The 18,996-nt window shown below is 53.0% G+C and overlaps 1 protein-coding gene across 3 annotated transcripts in view; it reads right to left on the reverse strand.

The window, feature by feature from the left end:
• The window catches only part of LOC114062426 (ligand of Numb protein X 2-like), a 43,116-nt gene that overhangs the window by 13,426 nt on the left and 10,694 nt on the right, over window positions 1–18,996 (reverse strand). Inside the window, exons 1-9 of one of the 3 annotated variants that reach the window (XM_027893805.1) lie at window positions 17,317–17,757; window positions 14,722–14,948; window positions 13,225–13,421; window positions 11,452–11,817; window positions 9,312–9,497; window positions 8,165–8,339; window positions 7,784–7,994; window positions 3,871–4,029; window positions 2,651–2,826 (exon numbers count right to left, since the gene is read on the reverse strand). In XM_027893805.1, coding sequence (XP_027749606.1) covers window positions 2,691–2,826; window positions 3,871–4,029; window positions 7,784–7,994; window positions 8,165–8,339; window positions 9,312–9,497; window positions 11,452–11,817; window positions 13,225–13,421; window positions 14,722–14,948; window positions 17,317–17,699 — 2,040 coding nt within the window. In that variant the 5' untranslated portion in view covers window positions 17,700–17,757 and the 3' untranslated portion in view covers window positions 2,651–2,690. Of the gene's footprint in view, window positions 1–1,591; window positions 2,827–3,870; window positions 4,030–7,783; window positions 7,995–8,164; window positions 8,340–9,311; window positions 9,498–11,451; window positions 11,818–13,224; window positions 13,422–14,721; window positions 14,949–17,316; window positions 17,759–18,996 lie in introns of those variants that run through there. The other 2 variants (XM_027893806.1, XM_027893804.1) reach the window with 2 other exon arrangements.

Genomic DNA, 18,996 nt, shown 5'->3' on the forward strand with positions numbered 1-18,996 from the left:
CAGTCACAGGAGCATGGAATCCCTGGGTTGGGAAAGGCCTCTGAGCTGTCACCACCTTGTCAGCCAGACCAGGCACTGCTGAGGGGGCAGAGGGGAAACCACAGCCAGCCTGCTGAGGACTCAGGAGTGCCTGCTCTGTGCCCCCCCTGGGCAGGGCAGTGCCCAGGGGAGAGGGCCCAGCACCCCTGCCCTGGCTCCACAAGAGCCTGCATTTGGGAATTGTGAGATGTGGCGGTTGTTTCCTGGCACTGAACTCTGCTGGAGCAGGGCAGCAGTGCCAGGGGCTGGGGCAGTGCCCCCAGCCTGCTCTGGGCTGCTCAGAGGTGCTGGCACGGCCTGTTCTCCAGGGAGGGGACCGTGAGTGCCACGGGGCTGTTCCACAGCCCTGGGCTCCTGCTCTGCCTGGGGAGGTGACAGAAACCACTGCTGGGACAGACAATTCCTGGTGGTCACATCCCTCTGCAGCAGGGAGAGGGGGAATCCTGCAGGGATGAGTTACTGAGGGAGCTGGACCTCCTGCACTGCTGGGAGCAGGCTGGTGCCAGGGGCAGCTGGGAAGGTAAGGGTTTAATTGGTTTGTTTGAATTAGACAAATAGAGGTCAAATGCTTGCCCTTAACACCGGGGAAATGTAAAGGTGGGTGTTGGAGATGGTCTTTGCTGTGGTTTGATGTGGGGTTATGGTTGGTCAGGGTTTTTTTTTCCAGCCCCAGGGTATTTCAGGACAGTCCAGCTCCTTTCCTGGGAGCAGCAGAAGAAAACTCCACATTTCCTGCCTCTCAGAGCAGTGTCTTGGTGAGGTCACCTATTCAGGGGCCATTAACTGATACACTGGAAAGAAAAGTGACAACCACACCTATGACACATTTTTCAGCAATATTACAATAATTTATAAAGGCATCAAAACAAATTCAACATCTATTAACAAGCTGATTTTGGAAACAAAATTTAAATTATGAGGACATTTTGGTGAAGTTGAAGGCACCTTGGAAGGAGGTGGAGTAACAGTAAAATCCTTCTGCAGCTCCTGCTCCCTCCCCTTGCCCAGCAGCGTTTCCTCCTGCCTGTCAGCCCCTGGCACAGGTGCAGGCAGGAGGAGCTGCCCTCTCCGTACACCAATATTTACTGTTCCACCCCAGGCACAGGTTCTGCACGTTGATTGCAAAGAGACAAAACGTTGCTTCGGGGTTTTGTGTTCTTTGTGTCCGAGCAAAGGTCGAGGAGGAGTTTCCTGCGTGGCTGATTTTGCTCTCAGTGTTCAGGGGGAACAGGAACGAGGCCCAGGGAGCCCGTGCTGTCAGTGCCAGTGTTTGGGAGGCAGAGGGTGTTTGGGGGCTGCATCCTGCAGTGGTGCTGGGTGCTGGCCCTGCCTGCAGCTCCAGGGGCCAGGCCCTCTGCAGGGGCACTGCAGGGAGCTGAATGTTCCTCCCAGGCTTGTTCTGCCAGGGGGGACTCCTGATTCTTCCAGAGCTGCTCCTGGAAAAGGTGCAGCAGAGGCAGCAGGAGAGGAGAGATCTCTGAGTGCAGCCCAGTCTGAGAAGGACCTGTCACTGCTCCTGCTCCCCACGGACCTGCTGGCAGAGGAGGAGCTGCTGCAGGTGGAGCTGCAGGGAGGAAGGTGGCAGGGTGTCAGGACAGCCCCTGCTCCAGCCCTGCAGGGAAATTCTCCCTGTGCAGAGGGGCTGACCTGAAGCCAGGCCGGGCACTGCCCTGGAGGGATTTCCTGCTGCCCTGGGCACAAATGGCTGAGGAGCAACGACCCTGGAGCTTCCCTGGCCCAGCGAGTTGGGGTTTGGCTCCAGCTGCGAGGGGGGCACAAACAGAACTGCAGGAGCAAATCTGCCCTCCCTGACAGGGCAGGGGCTCCTCCCCCTGCCTGAATCTCTGGTCACTGGGAATCGATGAAGGAAAGCCAGGCACTGACAGAATCCCAGACAACCTGCTGGGACACGGAGCCTGTTTCATCACCTGCCTTCTGGGGGAAAAGCTGCTTTTATCAAGTCATAAAACCAGGGAATCTTCTCTGTGAGCCCTGCCATCGCCCTCTGCTGCAGTCACACTCTGCAACATCACGTCAGTGAAATCACTTTGCTGCTCCCTGGGACGGGGGTTCTTTATGCAGTTTAAATTGTCCATTTGCAATAAATCAGTGGAGTTGGCAGGATCCTAAACCAGGATCTGTGACAGGACAGCTCCACCATCCTGCCCCAGCAGCTCTTCAGGTGCCAGCTGAGTTACCGTTGGTTTTTGTAGTGTATTAACACAGTCCTTGGGTTACTGAAACCTGAAAACATCAAGAGTGGGTCTCTGTTCCTACAGGTTGATTTATTAGCAGCTTCTAAAAGCCACTGGTTTAACCTGATCAAAATAGGAAAAGGAAAGCTGAGCCCTAAGATGAAGGGAAGTGCCTCCACAGCCTCCAAGGCAGGTTGTGAGAAACCCTGGGAAGAGCTTCCTCTGCCACAGCAGCCTAAGGAGCTTCAATGAGCCTGGGAAGCTGCAGCTGTGGGATTAACTATTCGTGGAGTTCAGCAGCCGGCTGTGGTGCCACCCTCGGCACAGGACAACGTTTTCCACGGGAAGGAAGCAAAGAGCCCTCCCTGGCACTGCCCTGGAGCAGGAGTGGAGCAGGCCCTGGGCTCGTGTGGCACTGTGGTGGCAGCTGGTCCCTGCAGGTGGTGCTGGTCGCTGTCACACGAGGCTCCCTGGCCAGGACACCACGGTCAGGGTGACTTTGTTGCGCTGCTCCTTCAGCATCGGGATCAGCTCCGCGTTGCTCATCCCGATGGCCGGGACTCCGTTCACAGCCACGATCTCATCTCCACACCTGGGAGCACAGGACAGGCTGGGCAGGCTGAGGAACCAGCAACTGCAGCCACAGCCTCGGATCACCCCCTGAGCCACGGGCACCTGACTTGTTCCCTTGTGAGTGCGGGAAGGGCAGGGCAGGACAGGACAGGACAGGACAGGGACAGGGCACTGCTGGGGACAGAGGGGACGGCCCAGGAGCACGGCCAGGGCAGGGACAGCAGAGCAGGTTTGTGCAGCACGGGCAGGTTTGTGCTGTTCACACTCCTGAGCCAGGCCAGTCCTGCAGGTCAGGCACAGTGCCCCAGCGGGGTGCTCTGCAGGCTGGAGCTGGACTGGCACCCTGCAGCTCGGGACAACAGGGCATCCTATGGGATCTGCCCCTCTGGCACAGCAGCACCTCCAGAGGGCTGGGAGGTGCTGGAACCTCACCCTGGGTCTGATGGGGAGACACATCCCTGTCCTGGCACCCCCACAGGAGCCCCCTGAGCCCAGTCCTCCCAGCACAGCTCTGAGGGGAGCACAGCCCAGCTCCCTCCACCCAAAGCATGTCCCTGCAAAGACCAGCCCAGCCTCTGTCCTTTCCAGTCCTGCACTTGCAGCCTGTGGGGACCCAGCTCCTGCTTCCCAGGGATAGCACCGGGGCTCCTGCAGCTCCACTCCTCCCCTCTGGCATTTCTCACTCACAAACAGCTCAGCAAAGCTCCATTTAAGTTTCCTTTTGTTGCTTCTCTTGGGATACTTCTCCTAATCCAAGAGATATTATATTCTAGAACCTCCAAGATTCATCTCAAACGTCCCCTTCCTACTTTTCCCTAATTACTCAGTTAAGACCTTTACAGTCCTTTAAAACCAGCTGTTAATTCCTTTTCATTGCACCTTTATGGAGGAACCAAAATGCTCCTTAATACAGGCCTTGGTTTGTTACAAGTTTGGCATCAGCATTAACTGCCCAGCTGAGTGTGTAGGAATTCCAGTCCTTAACTTTTAGCTGGGCTGGTCACAAGGGGCAAAGGGAAAACCCCGGGACTGTTTGTGCTGCCCCTGGGGAGTTCACACCTACTTGAGTTTCCTGTCTCGGAATGCCGGAGTGCCGGGCACGATGGTTTTGATGAAGAAGGGCTGGTTTCCTTTGCTCTCCTCAAAGCCCCCAACGATGCTGAAGCCCCAGCTCTCCAGGTTGCCTTTACTCAGGACGATGTCCTGGCAGAAGTGCAGGTGGCTGTGGCAGGAACAGAAAGAGCCGGTGAGAACCTGTCAAGGAAAACTGTTTGACGTTTGCCCTCAGGGACAGCACAGCTCTGTCACAGCCTCACTTTTCCCCAGGATCTGAGCCACCCCTTTGCGGGGCTGATTGTCAAATCTGACCATGCCAGACCTTTAGAATCTTTTCTCAGTGTTGTCAGACTTAAAGAGTTGACAGGATATTCCCGTTCTCTGGAGGGGTGTGTGACCTGAAAGCCTCCTGAATATCGTGAATACCCTCGTGAATGCTCCCCGTGAACACCCCAGCCCAGTGACAAGCACGGGCTAACGGTGACAGCTGTCCTGAGGCTCCAGGCTGCTGGGGCCGTTACCTCGGGCTCCTTGCCGAGAGCTGCCACCCGGGGTTGGATGCCGGCCAGGCAGGTTTGTGTCCCCGGGGAGCCCGGGGGATGCCCCAGAGCAGTCAGTGCTCAGCAGCACTCGCTGCCTGGGGTGGCACAGCCACACACAGCCGGGGCCAGCCCGGGGAGGGGTGGCAGGAGCGTCCCGTGTCCCCGGCTGCAGTCAGGGCTCGGTGTGAAACTGCTGCTCCTCACCCACCGAGCTCCTCCAGCAGCTGAACTTTCCCTAATAACCGTTTTCGCCCGAGGGCTTTGCTGGAGCCGTTTGCAGAGGAGTTTCAGATTTCAAAAGCCTTCTCAGTTCACTTCTCACCAGGAGAAAGATCCAATTATCTACTTCAAACTGTTTACTTTGGTAGGAGTTTTTCACACATAAATCCAGCTCCAGCTTATTGATTCCTCCGTGGATTCCTTCCACAGGTGCCACACAAGTGCAAAACCACAGCTCTGAGACACGTCTGGGGCAGCCCTGAGAGCAAGAGGGGCAAGTGCACCCAGCAGGAGTAAAAGCATCAGATATAAAGACAGTTTGCTAGAAATCAGTTTTCAGTTAAAAAAAAAACAAAACAAAAAAAAAAAAAGCGGTTTTAGGAAGGGAAACATTAATTTGGTATTATGTAAAATGACTGTGGGAGAAGAATTGCAGACTTTAGGAAGGTAGAGGTGCCGGGTTTGGGTGCCAGGCCCGATGCTGAGCTGGCCCTTTGGGAGTTCAGGGTGTGCAGCTCCAGCAGGGCCCGGGCAGGAGCACCACGGGCAGTGGGAAGAGCTCGGACTTCGTGGAGTCTGGCTTAGATAATCCAGGGAAAAAGGCAGGAGGAGAGTTGCTTTTCCACCCCCAGGAGTTGCCCATAAGGTACACTGTGCACAGTTACTGTTTTCAAGAGGCAAAGGTTTTACAGAAGAAGATACATCAGTCTGTGAACTTGTATTTCTGGTACCTTTAGGGTTCAGTGTTTAGGACACAGACCCCTCCAAACCAGCGTTTGAGAGGGTATTTTATACTGCCTGGGGCTGCTATTGATTTAACATAATAGCATCGAGAAATCAAAAATTTCTGTGCTCCCTCTGGGACAAACAAGCAGCAGCAATAAATGGCAGCAAACCACTGAACCCCCCTGTGCCAGCAGTTAAGGCAAAGACTGCAGGGTAGGGAGTTTCCAGGGACAGCAGGTTTGCATTCCAAGATAAGAAATGCCAGCCCCTGGTCCAGCACAGCCAAGGAGCTGCTCCCCAGGGTCCCAAGGAGGGCACAGCACCAGGGCTGTCCTCTCTCCCTCTCTGTGTGCCAGTCCCAGGACAGAACCCAGGACAGGCTGCAGGGCTCCAGTGTCACAGCACATCACCAGCAGTGCCCAGGTGGCAGCATTTGGCAGAAACAGGAACCACAGATCAAGAATCAAAGCCTGAGTTAAGCACTGTGGGCTCAAGGGCTGCAACAACCAGATATAGTCCCCTAGTTTGGGTTCAAACTAGAAAGAAGTACATTGCTCTAGAATCAAAGGGACATTTCTGCTGGATCAGAGGAATGACTGAAAAAATAAAAGTGAACAAACCCAACACTGCACGTGCAGTGAGCACTGAACTGTCCCACTGCACTGCAGGATGCTGTGGCACAGTGAGGCCCTTCAGCAGGGCACCCAAAGGAGCAGGGGCCGCTGCTGGGACAGGGGGCAGTCTGGGCACATGGCAGGGCATTCCCTGCAGGGCAGTGCCAGGCCTGGCACACGCAGGTCTGTGCCATGGGCTCCCTCTGCAGCACTGCAGGGTCACTCCTGCCAAAGGAGACCCAAAACACCGCAGGGAGACGCTGGAGGGATCCTCACTTCAGCTGCACCTCCCTCAAAGCCCGGGCAGCATTGCCAGGGAACAACAGGGGTGTCTGTGGGTGATCAGCTGGTTCCTGCAAGGTCTGACTGTGAGCAGATGGGAAAAGGAGGGAGGAAGCACAGCAATTACAGCCCTTTCTATTGCTGGAAACAAGGAAGGAGATTCGGTGAGTCTTGAAATGGCCTCAGGATGTGCCTCCTGACACCCTCCCAGCACAGCTGTCCCCAGGCACAGGGGCTGGAACTTGGGCTGGAGCAAAAGGAAGTGAAGAGCAGAAAGGACACCTGAAATCCTGCTCCAGGTCCAGCCACAGCCAAAGGAAGGGGGGCAACATTAATACCAAATTAATACCAGCAGCAAAGAGTATCAAGCAATGTATTAAATGGCAGGGAATGTCAGGAGACTCTTGAAATGGGGGCAGGCGATCCATGAGCAGAGAGGGGACTCCAGTCCCTGGAGCAGAACAGGGTGTGCTGGAGCTGCAGGTCACCCACATGCAGAGACACTGGGAAAAAGGAAGGAAGGAAGAAGCACAGCCAGGCTCTGCCTTGCTCTGGTGCTGCAGGAGAACCCCTGAGGAACACACAGGCAGCATCTGAGGGCCTGTGCTCCAGTTTGGGCTCAGCCCAGGGCTGGAGCTGCCCAGCACAGACATTCCTGGGAGAGCAGAGGGAGTGCAAGGAGGGTGCTGAGCACAGGCCAAGCTGCAGTCACCCCAGACACAAAAGCCCTCCCTTGGGCTGGTTGGTTCAGCATTTACAGGCTGCTGAGTAACTCAGGGGTAACACAACAGAGCCTTTGTCCGTGTTTCTTCTTTCAGGTGCCTCAATAAACAAGGCTGTAAATAATCCAGGCTTCCCACAGAAGGGTTTGGCTTTACTGCTCCACCTCCTGCACAGACCTCCTGCAGTCACTGGGATGACAACAGGTCTGCCTGCCACAGCTCAGCTGATTTTGGTGCAGCTGCACAAGGGAGCAAACCAGACTTTCACCTTTCCAGGCAGTCTCAGTGCTGTCAGCTGGACCATCCCACAGTGCTGCTCAAAGCTGTGCTCAGCCTGTGCTCCAAAGCCTTGCAGCAGCAAAACTCAGCCATTCACAATCACTTCTGCTTCATGCTAAAGGTGACACAACAGCCAGGAGGAACAGACTGAAAGAACATCTGCCCCTCAGTGACACCAGCAGATTAGAAAGTTCCAAACAGCTTGGGGGTCTGGCTTGTGTGAGGAGATCCAGGAAGGGAATTCAGTTCATGTTTGATCCAACACTGCCTATTTCTCTTTCTAAAAAGGGGGTTCAGGAGCTTCTACCCCACAGTTCCTGTCCCACAGGAGTGGGGCAATGATGGGTCACACCATAAAAGCCGTGCAAGTTTCTTAAGCGTTCATTACACTGTGATCTCATTGGCAAACCAGGCTTCCCACTGCCTCACAGCTAAAGGGGAATGTCAGCAATGCTTCCAAGCGAGTCAACAAAGCAATTAATTCCAGTGTTTGAGTGAAAGTCAGGCCTGTGATTACCTGCTCTGCATACACGTACCTGGGCAGTCCCAGCCACGTGATCCAGAGGGGGGACCAGCTGAATTCCTGCTCCCTGATGTCCAGGGGTGTCTCTGGCGAGTTGAGGGAAAGGATTTCCAAGGCTTTCAGTGTGACTGAGTGGGAAGCAGCGTTAGATTTCAGTGCTGACACAGCCTCATAATAGTTCAGATGAGTCAAATCGATGCCATTGATGCTCAAAAGTACATCTCCTGTTGATGAAATAAAAAGGGACTATTACAGACCTTTCGCTATGAAGTCCATTTCTGCCTCAGGGTGTCCTGTGGAATCCTGTTTCCAGCCTCACCTCCATGTCCAAGTCCAACTTTCACTGAAAAACCCCCCATCTGCAAAAGGATAAAGGGTCCCAGAGCCTCCTCACCTCGCTTGATTCTGCCATCCCTGAAGAGGCACCCGATGGGCTGCACGCTCGTTACGTAAATAGGGAGCTTGTTTTTGTTATCCCTTCCACCTCCAATGGTTATTCCTAAAGATTCCTTTGGTTCCTTTTTGATTGCAACTGTCTTTTCATGACTTGCATATCCCTGAGGTAAATCCTGCAAAGGAATGACAGCACAGAATGCAGCTTCGGTAATGTGATCAGCACAGGAACCCAGGTGTGGGAGACAACCACAGGACATGGATCTGTTCTCCAGAACATTCCAGCAGTGTTGCTGGGTGTCAGTCAGCTCCCCATGTCCTCGCTCGGGGGGGAAACACAGAGTGGGATTTCCCTGGTGAGGCAGCAGGACCGAGGCAGAGCTGTCCTGATGTTCCCACAGTCCCTCTGCTGGGGAGATGCTCGCTCAGGAGGAGAATTTTACGCGGAGGAAAAGCTTTGAACTCGTTTCAAGGCCATTCCTATCAAGCAATCAAGCTCTGACTAAGTGTTGAGGCTGCAGTGAGAGCACACATCAGAGCACAGGCTGCACAAACAGTATGGGAATGTTACTGCAGCATTAAATCAAGGAGCCACACTCCACGTCTGACAGCTGCCCATGGTCAGGGACACTCAAACACACGAACCTAAGGATGCAGCAAGTTTTCTCACTCAGCTGGAAGTTCTAAACACAGAGTAACTCTCTCCTGGTGGTTCTCCTGTGGCTCGTGGTGCTGCACAGACACACCCTGCAGTCCCAGAGCACCTCAGTGTCCCCTGGGGTTCTGCCCCCACAGCAGCACAGCCTGGTCAGTGCAGCACCCTGAGCACGGGGGGCTCGGTGGGCGTGGGGAAGCAGGTCCTGAGCAACCCATGGATGGTAAATTCCTCACTGCCCTTTCCAGACAAAAAAGGATTAAACACCAGTTCTGCATCCACATCAGAGACACTTGAAGAAATTTGGACACCTTTTTCCCTTAAATTGATGTTTCCCAGCACCAACAGCCACAAACCTGCTGTTTTGCAACAGCTCAAGCAGCAGTGGAGCTGCTGCTCAGTCTGACAGGATAAATCACCACTGCCGAGCAAACCCAGCCCCTCTGCTGGGTCAGGAAGAAGCAGCACTTTGGCCCTCCTTTGGCAGACTGACCTTCTGGTAGGTGGATTTCCTCCTGTAGTGGCTCTGGTCCAGCCTCCTCCGGTGGTGCACAGGGCTGCCCCCATTGCTGCTGCTGCTGCTGCTGCTGCTGTTGGAGGAGCTGCCATCCTCTGCTGGCTCTGGCAGCTGCACCCCGAGCTGCCTCAGGATCACAAAGTTCACTCTGGACTCAGTGGTCTGCCAGCAGAAACCAGGAGTGTAAATAAAACAGAGAAAAATCAGTGAGCAGTTAGGGACAGCCCCTGCCATTCTCCTGGGGAAAGAGAAGGGTTGGTCCCTGCAGAGGGTCTGGAACAGCTCCTCAAAATGCTGCAAAGTCTTCTAGGAAGAGCTGGGGAATGCTGCTGGGAAAAGAAATGAGGATTGGCCAGAAGGAACAGGAGGAGAGGCACAGGCTTCACTCATCCCCCCTCTCCAACAAATGCCAAGCAAGAGAAGGTGGAAAGGGATGATTAATTCCTCCACTTGAGTACAGCTGACCACAATGACATATTGTGTTGTGACCCAAGGTGAGCAGAGCTGGAACACTGACTGGGCCACACCATGGCCATGAGGAGCACTGGAGGCTTTCCTTTTATTGCACAGAAACTTGTTCAAGCTGCTTCCCTCCCAGCTTGTGCTCTCCATTGTTCCACATCTCCCAGCCATTTTCCCCCCAGAGTACATGAAGACACGACCTTTGCTCTGAGCCTGCTGCCAATTAAACACTTAACCAGCTGTATGTCTGGCCTTGGCAGAACTGCAGGGGGAGGCCCCACTATTGTTACTGCTCTTCTGGTTTGGTTTGTTCTTTCAGATCACTTGACAAACCCTTATTGGGAAGGGCTCCACTGGGGCAGGGTGGATGTGCTCCCTTGGGTGTTTCCTGCAGGGGATGACAGAAATACAGTGGCTGCTCCATTTCTTGCCACCGGACCCCGTTTCCCTGGTGCCACAGCAGCCTGGCAGCAGGGAACTCCCTGCCCTTGCAACAGGGGCTTCTGAAGTTACATTTAACCCAGAGGTGGGATTAGCCCTCAGAAGAACAGATACCGTTTGGAAAACTGTCAGAGTTTTACACAAATGTTGCTTCAAAAGTTTTCAATCCCCCACCCAATCAAGCCAGTTCTGAGACTTGGGTTACTGGTTCCAGTGGGATCAGAAAAAGAGTTCCTCCTGTGGGGATTGTGTGTCCACACTGCAACAGAAATACAGCAGCACTTGTGGGGTGCAAACAAGTTCTAAGAGGCCATAGAATGGAATCACATATTTAACATAAAAAGGGAACTCAGCAGTGGAACTCTGCCCTTTCTCTTCTTTCCTCCCGTGCACTGTGCTGCTCGGATTGCCAGGAAGAGAACTGGCTCTCCCTCAGCACTGACCTCACATCCTTTGGGGATATAAACAGTGTGATGGGATGTATTGTGTCAGAATCCTCAGATAAAACCTCAGACTAGAGGTACTTGCCTAGGGAGATAAGGAACTTAAACTGATCTGTGTGATACCTGCTGCACAGGAGCAGCCCTTAATCCTTTCCCCAAAATTCCTTGCCCACTCCCTTCCCCAAAACATCTGGCATGCTGCAACAGGAGCAATTCCTGGTGGTGCAGGGGAAGACCACCCTCCTCTACCCACTTACATCTTGGAATGTTCTTGGTCTGAGGGGCTCCACGTTGTTTTCTAGACTCTCTTCCCAAATACAGGTCAAATGGAGAAAGGGCTTCAGATGAGCCTGAGGGGGTTTGTTCTGTGCTGCCAGCCCATCACAGCTCCCACAAGCACCTTCCCTGGGTTTGAATCACAAAGGGCTGTCCTGATGCCTGCTCTGTGAATCCACCCAGAGCAGACAACATTCCCTCTGCAGGAAACCACCACCAAGGAGGTCCAGTCACCTGGGATGAACCTGAGCCATGAGCCACTGCCTGGCCCCAGCCCTGTCAGAGTGACTCACAGTGATACCCACTCGTCATGCCTGTCCTCCTGTGCAAGTGGTGATCCCACACATCCGCAGGGGAGTCACTTTCCCAAAGAGATATTTGAGGGAATGAAGGTTGCTCCTGTGTGTTCTGTCAGCCCCTGGGTCAGAACAGGAGCCCTGCCATCAGCCAGAGAGCTGCAGAGCATTCCCACCCCCCCTTACACCTGAGCTCACCTGGATTATCTGTGCTGCAGCCTCGGGTGTTCCTTGCCTCAGATCCTGCCCATTTATCGACAGGACTCTGTCATTCCGACTCAGCCTGCCATTTTTGGCTGCCAAACCTCCCTCCAAGAGATCCAGGATAAAGATGCCAGCCTCGTCAGTCTTCCTGATCAGTTTGATGCCCAGGGGCTCGGAGCGGTCTCTCTTCACCAGGGTGACGTGGATCACCTCCCGGTTCGCAGAACCGGAATCCTGCTGGGCAGTCTTGTTGGAAAAGCCCTTCTCCTGCAGGACCATGAGGTGCAGAACAGGGCCTGGGTGGCGCAGGAAGGAGACAGCCTGGCAGTGAGTCACGCTGCTGATGTTGACACCGTTCACCTGAGAGACAAACACAGCACAGGCTCTAATCAGGGCCCACGGGATTTGGGCTCTGGGCACAGTGTGGGACATCACCCAGCCGGAGCAGGATGGAAAACTCCCTCTGCAAGGCTCTGGCTACAGCAGCTCTGCTGAGGCACACTGGAGAGCAGATGTTTCTCAAAAAGAATGAAGAAGGCTGCAGATGAGGTTAGACTGTAATTGCTGGTGGTTAACTGAGGGCAGGGAGAGAGAGGACAGCTCACACACCAACAAACCTGAAACTGCAGAGTGTTCAGTCATCCCTTCCATCCCTGGGCAACTGCTTTCCCTAAACTTCCAGCCTTCAGTACAGACCTGGGGAAGGCTCAAACTGAAGGCTGCCCATCCTCCCTTTTAAGCTGAGGAGTGGTCCATGATCTACAAGCTTCTGGAATCACCTGGCTAATCACACTTTTACCCAGGTAACTCTGAGAAGGGAACTTCTCACTTTGTGTGTTGTCACATAAGACCCTGTCCAATCTTTTGGGATATTAGCAGGGGTCCTAAGTGTGGGAACCTGCCCTATTTCCAGCCCAGCAGAGACTGAGACATGTGCAATCCCACTGGGTAAAAGAGAAGTTACTCCAGTGGTCTCCCTAAGGAACCAGGTCAGAGATGGGATCAGCCACTCGTGCGCGTGGGGCTGGCACTCCTTCCTGGAATCACAGTCATGGAATATCCTGAGCTGGAAGGGACCCACAGGGATCATCCAGTCCAGCTGCTGGCCCTGCACAGGACCATCCCCAGGAGTGCCACCACGTGTGGACATCAGCAAGGATCCCACAGGACAGTGAGGTCCTCATGGCCTGTCAAACGCCTGGGCAGCCATGGCTGGAGAGGGGAACAGTCCCTGCCTCCCTGCCGCTGTCCCCTTGGTCCCCACTGCCACCCAGGTGACTCAGCTGGGCACTGCCCTGGCTGTGGGCTGGCCCAGGCTGGGGCTGGTGCTCTGCATTGCTCACATCACATATCTCGTGCTCACTCCGCTCATAAGGTCACTGTGGACCTGCCCATGGAGAATATGCAGCTTAAGCAACGTGGGAGAACAAGCAATTATGGGACTTCCTGACTACAGCAGAGCCCTTTGGAGACAAACAGGGCTACTGTGAGAAAATTATCAGACAGAAATCTTCCACTTTATCCAAAATGGGCTAAATTTCAAAAAGCCATCAAATATGCAAGGGAAACATGAGTATGACTGTAAGGAGCCCCAGGAGTCTGCTCCTCAGCCCCAGCAGACACACAATGCTGCTGACACACAGGTCTGATCAGCACTTTAGAACCCTCAGCTCTGGGGATTTCCCAGTTTTTCAGGGCAGCTCTCCTCCCTCAGCCCTCATATCAAGCCAGGAGCAGCAATGGCACTGCCAGTGGGGTTTTCCCTACCTCCAGAATGTGGTCCCCAGGTGCTATTCTCCCATCTGCAGCCACCAGAGAGTCCCGCAGCACTTCCTGAACAACGATGTTCCCCAGTGGGGTGTCCTTGCCCCCCACGATCCTCATCCCCAGCTCCTCCTCAGGGTCTTCTCGGTGGATTTCAATGGTGGTGGTTTCAGCCACGAGACTGGTTTTGTGAGGGAGGTCTGCTCATGGAAAGAGAAAAATCAACACATTAACAGAATTTTCCTTCTCGTAGCACCATAGGATTCACCCCCCTGGCAGGCTGTGTTCAAAGCCTGGGGGGACAGCAGTTACCAGGAGACAAAAGGTCAGATGAAAAGCTTAAAAACCCTCTGTTTCTTTACAGTTCCTCCAGAATGCTTCCCATTTTCTCCTAGCTTCTGGTGAATTCAAACTCTTTATTACTGTGGCCTGAGTTCTATTAAAGGGCACTCAGTATGTTTTGGCTGCTCTTTAGAGGTGTATTTTCCTCCTGTGACAGCTGGCCTGCTCAAAGCACACACAGAGCAAACTCCAGTTTCCATGATGCCCATGGGGGAAGGGGCCTACCCAGTAATTACTGCTGTGCTGCTGCAGTGACTTTACCGCAGGCACCTCACCGCAACTTCCTTCCTCTCATTTCCTTTGCTCCTTTTTTCCCAGCCCCCCTGTAAAACAGGGGGAACGTTTGGCCATTTCCCAGCATCCTGAGGGTGAAGCAAGGCTTCACTCTGAAGATGGAAGCTGCTGTTGGCAGGTCCTGTTCCATGTCCCAGAGCCCAGAGCGCTGCTGCTCAGGGTCAAGGGCACTTGTCACAAAACCTGCTCCAGGTGCTCCTGAGAAAAGCCAAGGCAGAAGGGAAGTGACCTGTGCATTCCCTGTGTCCCAGGCACAGCAGCTGTCAGCTCCAGCTCACTTGGAAGCTGAGACTAACTTTGAAACAGGCACAGGGATTTCCATGCTGCTGCCTCCTAACAGGGCTTGAGACAAGTGGAGACGGTTATTTTATCTGCAAGGCTTTCAGAACTGACTATTAATCCAAAATCTAACTTATGCTGTAAAAACACACTCACTGCACACCATTAGGGAGGGACTGACCACTCCAGGAAACTGTATATTTAATTTCCCTAACGAGATTAAAAAGAACCTGGAACAGTTCCCAGTTACTAATTATTTGGCTCCACGTTCACAGGGACAGGGACTGCCTTTGTTTCTGCAGAGAAGTCTGCAAACACTCACTGCTGTCTAACGGACTCTCCAAACTGTTTTGCACAGTTGTGTGCTCGTGAGCAGATCCTGCCACCCCTGATGCACAGGAACACATCTCCTCCTGCTCAAGGACAAGCTGAGCAAAGAGATTACTCTGCTGGCTGCTGAGGCTGAACAGCACTGAGGATGTCTGAGAGTGTTGGGGGCACTTTAGAAAACTGTCGGAGATAATTACCTCATTTTTATATCAGAAAAGATAACTACATAATTACACTTGTGGATCAAACTCTCACCTTCTTCAGTCTCCTCAAAAGCTGGATTGACCAGCCCAGGCTCAGCAGTCCCCAGTGACACCACAGCAGCTCCAGAACTCTCTGCCACAAGTGACGAGCCTCCACTTGGTCCCTCTGCATCCTTGGGCGTGTTTGTCTCCCCCTTGGTGGGAGGATCTTCCTTCCCTTTGGAAATGGGGTTCTTTTTCCTCTGTAGTTCAGATTTGTATTTCTTGAACCCAGGACACCTGCAGAGAGATTGTCATCAGGGTCTGTCAGTGCTGCCCCTGCCAGGGTGACCTGGCACATGCAAGCTCTGGCTGACAAATGTGTGTTCAGATCTCACCAGCTGCAGTGATGGTAGCACAGATGCTAAAACTTATTCTCATTTGACCTTCAGCTTCCACCTGCACTAATATCAGCTTCAGAGCAGGCTTGCTGTTTCACTCCTTTCAAAATTATTAAGCAAATTTAAGAATAAGGACGTAATAGGAATGGGAGTCTCCCTTGCTAAATATTTACCTGGCAAACACTCCACAAAGAAAGCAATACTTAAAATACAAGCAAATACTCAGCTCTGACGTTTAGGAGGTGACGAGGAACTGTATCTTTATGCAAAGAAAGTGGCTCAGGTTTCGAGCTGGGCCTCGAATTAGGCTTTGTTTTAGCACACCAGAGCAGCAAGGGAGGCTTGTGCACTTTGTGCTGTGGCACGAGCCCTGCCCCTCAGACACACTCCAGCCCCAGCACTCGGTGCCTCTGCCTCAGCAGGGGCAATTCAGAGTTTCCGATCCCACTGGGTGCTCCCACACAGAGGTCTCAGAAGTAACTCCATCCAGAATGTTCCCTGTGCTCAGACACACCACAACCAGCCTCTCTCAGCACAGAGGGCTGAGGAAGAACAAGCTCTTTTATCAGGAGTCCCTATAAAAAGGGTGACGGGTGAGGAGGATGGTGAATGCAAAATAATCACTTTCAGAGCCATGAGTAGTATTGGGTGTTTACCACTCGCTTTTCAAATTAAACTTGACTATTTACATTCTGGCTAAGCAAGTCTCACCCCAGTATGACTGCCTCTGGTTTATTCCTACTCATTTATTCTCCAAGCAGCAAGATGACCCTGAAATTTAACGACAGGAGCTGATTGATCCACTTGTGCACTCTTTAGATGGCAAGAAATTAATTCATTTAGCAAATGGCAGAGAAATCCCCTGAGAAAATAAGTTTCTAGATGCTTCTTATTTCCTTAAATCTTCTGCTATCAGTTAATCTCACTTAAAACTGCAAAACAGCAACACCCAAATCCCAGGGTGATTTTTTACCTGCCCATTTCTCAGGGTGACTGTGGCCACAGCCCAGGTGAAACGGCCTCACTTCCTAGAATCCACCCCCTCAAGGGAGACACAGACAACTATGAAGTGTATGAGGAACGATCCAGTTTCCAGACAGCTCCCCAAACATTTGAGGGTGCCTCCCTCCCTCCTCACTCTTGTGCCAGAGGGATTAAGGAGTGACAGGAGTTTACTGATAGCAGGGCAGATTTACAGAGCAGAGGAAGGCCCAGCCCTGCAGCCTGAGCACTCAGCCTGCTTCCAACCAGCCAGGACAGAGGGCTACTGCAGGGAAAAGGAGACTGTAACCTTCCAGTGCTCCAGGGAAAGGGGCACACAAGCACCTTCCAGCACTGCCCCTGCTCTAACACAAGCTCTCAGGGGACCACAAGGACCACCAGGAACTGCACAGGTATCCCGAGTGGAACTGTTCCCTGCACGTTGCTTGGCTGATTTTTTAAATATGCCACTGCCACAAGGAGCTCCAGCACAGCTGAAGGAAACAGGCCCCTGGCATTTCTCACTGCCCGCTGGCAGAACACACAGTGACAAGGAAGGGCTGCTTCCACCTGTGCAGGGCTTGCACTTGGCTCCCTGGCCTGCAATCATTAACCAGGCAGGAACAAGGGTTCAAGTGCCACAGCAACAGCTTTGTCCCCTGCTCTTCTTTTAAAGCAACATCACTCTGCCTGCCAGCAGCTCAACCAGCGGTGGAAGCGCCAGGAGCTGAGAAGTTTCTCTTCCTCTGCACAAGAGGGACAGAAACAAAAAGTTATTCCCATTCGCTTCTCTTCCTCAGAAAAAAGGATGAGAAGATAATGGAATTACGAGTGGGTGACTCAGGCACTGCGTAACGTGCAGCTTGGAGGGACTTGCGTTGTTTGAACCAAAGACTGACGTACGGCACCTCTTAATTGGGCCAATTAAACTGGCAACACTGCAGGATCCCTGGCTGTCAGAAGGGCTGACTCCGTGCCTGTCTATCTTCTCTGGGCAAGTGAGACAAGAACAAGCCTGTCTGGAGTTTGGTTTCAGAGCTGGGTGCCCCAGATCGGGACACACAAACACGTTTTTGACAGGTTTGGTGTGCGCAGAGGGGCTGCAGGTCTGAGGAGCTGTTTGAGCCGGGCTCCCCCCACGCCCATCCCTTCTCAGAGCAGCTCCTAAACTGGGGCGAGGTGGGACACCCAAGGTGTCCCACCTCGCCCCAGTTTAGGAGCTGCTCTGAGAATGGATCTTTGTGATGAGCAGCCCTGCTGTCACCCAGGGGGCAAAGGGACAGCACCTGTTGTGCAGATGGGCCTCCAGCTCGCAGCGCTGCATGCTCTGCTGGCACTGGAAGGGACACAGGACCAGCAGCTTGTCCAGGAGGTTGCGGACCAGCAGGCTGGACTTGTGGCACTGCTGGAAGGAGAGCTTCTTCCTGTCCATGGGGCAGAAGCTGTACTCCTGCAGGAAGTTCTCCAGGCACTTGAAGCAGTAGGTGTGCCCGCAGGGGGTGTCCATGGGCTGCAGCAGGGGCTGCAGGCAGATGTGGCAGACGAGCTCATCGTCCACCTCGTCCTGGAAGTTGTAGAGGTGGTTGTCCAGCGCCAGGTGGGACTGGCCACACTGGGAGCACAGCTCGGTCAGCGGGGACGCGTGTTCTTCCAGGGCAGGGTCGGCCATGCCAGCCAGCAGCAGGGTGTGGGGGGCACTGCCCACGCAGCAGCTCTGCCACGGGACCCCTGGGGAAAGGGCAGAGAGACACACTGTCAGCCAGCTGTCCTGTCTGCAGAGAGACAACTGCAAATTAAACTGAATTCCTGCCTGAAGAGCTCTCCCCCTGCCACCTTCGCCCCCACTCACCCTCCCTGGGGCTCTTCCTTGGATGAACCAGGCAGGGATCAGAGAAGCAAGGACCTCGTTCAGCCAAAGCTTTGAGCAGGGGGATAAACTGAAGCTTGAGGTACTTTCCATGCCCTCCATGGCACGGGCCAGACAAACCCTGCCAAACTCACGGGCCAGAGCAGTGAGACAGAACCTGCCTGTTCTCCAGGGACAACAACCAGGCAAGGATAACCAAGACAGGAATTTTTAAACGGACAGTTTTTCCCTAGCTTTCCAGGTTATACCAAATGTTTTAAAGAGATGTATATTGAAAAAGCCATTTGGAGACTTCCAGTTGTTTGCATTTTTGGTTTGCCTTTTTTTTTTTTGGAGGGGGGGGGGAGGGATGATGTAAAAGAGGAAGAAATTTCAAAAGCAACTTAAATCTAAACCACGTTTCCTTCCTTTTAAACCCACTCCCTTCAAAAAAAAAAATTGTTTTAACAAACAATGCATTGTTCCCCACTCATCCATGCCTAAGTTCACCCATGGAAACAAATTTCCTATAAAAAGACTGAAGCTTCCTAAGTGGAAAAAACGTAAAGGATTGCCCACATCAGTGTTGTAACACCACAGAAAGGTCTGGGCTCTCAGTAAGGGGAGGGAGAGAAGGGGCAAACTGAGTCCTTTGTAGCTGCTGCTCTGATTTTAATAGAAATCCCTTCAGTCACATCCATTTTGAGTGTTGCCTGTTGTAATTAATTTCAAATTCACTGGAGTTTGCTAGCAGGTTACTCTGCAGCACAGACATGACTGCAGGGAGGGCTTTTTTAACCTGGCAGCCACTTTAATGAAGTAGGAAATGTGGTACTAGATGAAGCAAACACCCTGTGTGACACAGTGGGGGGTTTGTGGTGCTGAGGTGTTTTGAAGAGTTTGGGGTTGGGCGGTTTCTTTTAAGTTTGGATAAAAAATCCCAGGCTCTTTTAAAACAAAACAAAACAAAAAAAATTAATTGCAAACCTGTGAGGAAATGGAAAATTTCTGAAAGGCAAGGTGGAAAATATCTGCAAACAATTGCTTTCGGTGGAGCAGGTAAAAGGCAAGCAAGAGTGAACGCTGGGCTGTACCAGTGCCTGGAGGCCACGGCTGGCAC

Source organism: Empidonax traillii, unplaced genomic scaffold, assembly GCF_003031625.1.
Source record: "Empidonax traillii isolate 1590-97213 ecotype Southwest subspecies unplaced genomic scaffold, ASM303162v1 scaffold407:size753175, whole genome shotgun sequence".
NCBI lineage: Eukaryota > Metazoa > Chordata > Aves > Passeriformes > Tyrannidae > Empidonax > Empidonax traillii.